Here is a 2,871-nt window from a genome sequence, read left to right on the forward strand (position 1 = left end):
GGATTTCCATCCCATCAGCTAGAAATTTCGATGAGTACCGTAAACTGGGGTAACTTTGCCCCTGCCAGGGTAACTTTGCTCCATTACTAAAAAAGTTTCATTTTAATTTACCTATGAATTAAAAACCGTCTTCACAAAACGCGCGTCGCCGTTTTACTGGTTGCCTATTGACAAAGTCTCCCCATGTGCAGCATCGACTTGCTCTTCCATTTACATGCCTACAGCGAATCGAGAAGGTAATGGTGTAAAAACTTCGGTAAAAACTACGTATAAAATTTGGTGTGTGTAGAAAGTTGTGCTATTATCTCACAAGTAAGTATTTGTGTATGCGTTAAGTGTATACTGTTTATCAACTTTTTTACTCAATTGTGTCATAAATGAACAAATGATAAACTTTTCTTTTTCTAACCTAATTTTACAAATTATCAGGTGATTTGGGGTAACTTTGCTCCAAAAAAGTGGCGCAAAGTTACCCCGAAATATATATTATGTTTAATATATATTTTTGTTACAGATATGCCTAGAACATCTAAAACAGTACTAGGATCACGGCGCTATGCTGACTATACACAAAAAACCCTACAAGAGTGTTTAAATGAAATAAGAAGAGGTGAAATCTCACACAGAAGGGCAGAAGAAAAATATAAGATGCCAAGAAGGACCATTTTAAATTAACTGAAAGGGAAACATTCCAAAATGCCAGAGAGGCAAAACGTATTTACTCCCGGCGAAGAAAACCAATTTGTCAATTGCCTGATTTATATAGGAGAGTATGGGTTCCCTATTAACGCAAGGGAACTGAGAAACATTATCAAAAATTATTTAAACCGTTGTGGAAGAGATGTCAAAATTTTCAAGTATAACTTCCCTGGAGAGGATTGGATCAAAAAATTTATGGTGAGACATCCTGAAATTTCCCCACGTTTTGCAGAAAATATTAAACATGTACGAGCAGGAGTTGATGAAAACATATGGAGAAGCTTTTTCGAAAATCTGGCAGTCGAGTTAGACGGCGTTTCTCCAACAAAGATATGGAATTGTGATGAAACTTATCTCACTGATGATCCCGGCAAAAAGAAAGTCATTGTCAAGAGAGGTTGCAAGTATCCAGAACTAATTAGAAAAGCTTCAAAGACCTCTGTGTCCATTATGTTCTGTCGAAACGGCGAAAGTGAACTTTTACCGCCCTATGTTGTTTACCGGGCTGCTAAAATTTGGACTACTTGGGCTGAGAATGGGCCGAAAGGATGCCGTTACAACGCTAGCAGTTCTGGATGGATGGATGCAAATATTTTTGCAGATTGGCTTGAATTCCAGTTGGTACCTATGTTTAGGAAGCTGAATGGTAAAAAGATATTACTATGCGACAACCTCTCTTCACATATTACAGTACATGCACTTCAACTCTGTCGTGAAAACGACAATCATTTAATTTGTCTGCCTCCAAACAGTACACATTTGACGCAACCTTTAGACGTGGCTTTCTTTCGGCCCCTAAAAATAGCCTGACGAAAAATTTTGTTAGTTTGGAAAAGTACTGAAGATGGCATCCGCAACACTAATATACAGAAGCAACACTTTTCTCCATTGTTGTCAAAGGTGATGGACTTACTTGGTCCACAAATCAAATCTAATTTAGAGGAAGGGTTTCGAAAATGCGGAATATTTCCCCTGAATGTTGAGGAAGTACTCAGCCGAATGCGCTGCCTTCTTTTTTAGTTTTTTCTGCACAAATAATATTTTTGGAGCAAGGTTAATATAAGCAACCCATTAGCTTGGCTCCAACTATATGTTACTATACAAAATTTCATGCTTTTATGAGGTGGAGCAAAGTTACCCCACACTATAGGTAACTTTGCTCCACTTTTTATTAAAAAAAATACGTAATTAATTATTTTTAGAATAAAAAATACCATACAATAATTACATTGTATACCTTCTTAATCAGTTATTAAAAAAACATAATACTAGTAGAAATTTTATACACTTTTCCTCGCAATTCCTTTAATAACTCCTAAAAGTGGAGCAAAGTTACTCCAGTTTACGGTAGCCTTAATAATATTAATCATTTAAAAACAGATAAACAAATTAATTCATTAAATTCTAAAGAGACATAAAAAAGCAGAACTGTATATTTATATGATAAAACTGATTTAGGGACCTTTCACATTTTTATTGAAAACAATGATAACAATTTTACAGGCAAATTAAATGCAGTTAAGATAGGTGAAATATTATTTACCGTACACCTAGAAATTGATAATTATATTAAAAAAATTGATTCAATTGGACGCAACCGGATTAGGATAACATTCAAAAACTATGCTAGTGCAAATACCTTAATTACTTCTAAATTGCTTATTCAAAAAAATCTAATTGCATATATTCCGAAATTTCAATTATTTAAGTTAGGTGTAGTTAGGGATATAGAATCAGATATATCGGAAGAATATCTTAACGATAAAATAAAACAATTTGATCACTATTGTAAATTCTCGGTGGATTATGTGAAAAGAATAAAGAGAAAAATAGTAACAGATGATAAAGTAGTTTTTAAACCTACAAAATCGGTAATTGTATCATTCAAATGTCCAAGTATACCAAAATATATCGTAATTAACCATGTTTTACATAATGTAGCAAAATACCAGCAAAAAGTAATTATTTGCTACAACTGTTATAGGTATGGACACGTGAGTAAGCAATGTAAAATAAACCCTAGATGTCTTAAATATCATGAGTCCCACCCTTCCCATTTTTGTTCTTTATCATCCTTTAAAAAAAATGTCTCTCCTGTGAAGATAAACACTTCACTAATGAATGGGAGATATATCCAGAATTCGATCGTCAAAAAAAAAAAAATAAAACATT

At 33.7% G+C, this 2,871-nt stretch overlaps 1 protein-coding gene across 1 annotated transcript; it reads left to right on the forward strand.

Moving 5' to 3' along the window:
* Positions 1-696: 696 nt before the first annotated feature.
* LOC140442478 (jerky protein-like) lies at positions 697-1,509 on the forward strand. Its single transcript, XM_072533546.1, has one exon. The coding sequence runs from the start codon at positions 697-699 to the stop codon at positions 1,507-1,509; it is 813 nt and encodes a 270-aa protein (XP_072389647.1).
* Positions 1,510-2,871: the final 1,362 nt, after the last annotated feature.

Source organism: Diabrotica undecimpunctata, chromosome 5 (assembly GCF_040954645.1).
Source record: "Diabrotica undecimpunctata isolate CICGRU chromosome 5, icDiaUnde3, whole genome shotgun sequence".
Classification (NCBI taxonomy): Eukaryota; Metazoa; Arthropoda; class Insecta; order Coleoptera; family Chrysomelidae; genus Diabrotica; species Diabrotica undecimpunctata.

Excerpts from the sequence above, each read along its gene's own strand:
- LOC140442478 (XM_072533546.1), top strand. The coding sequence starts at position 697 with ATGCCAGAGAGGCAAAACGTATTTACTCCCGGCGAAGAAAACCAATTT.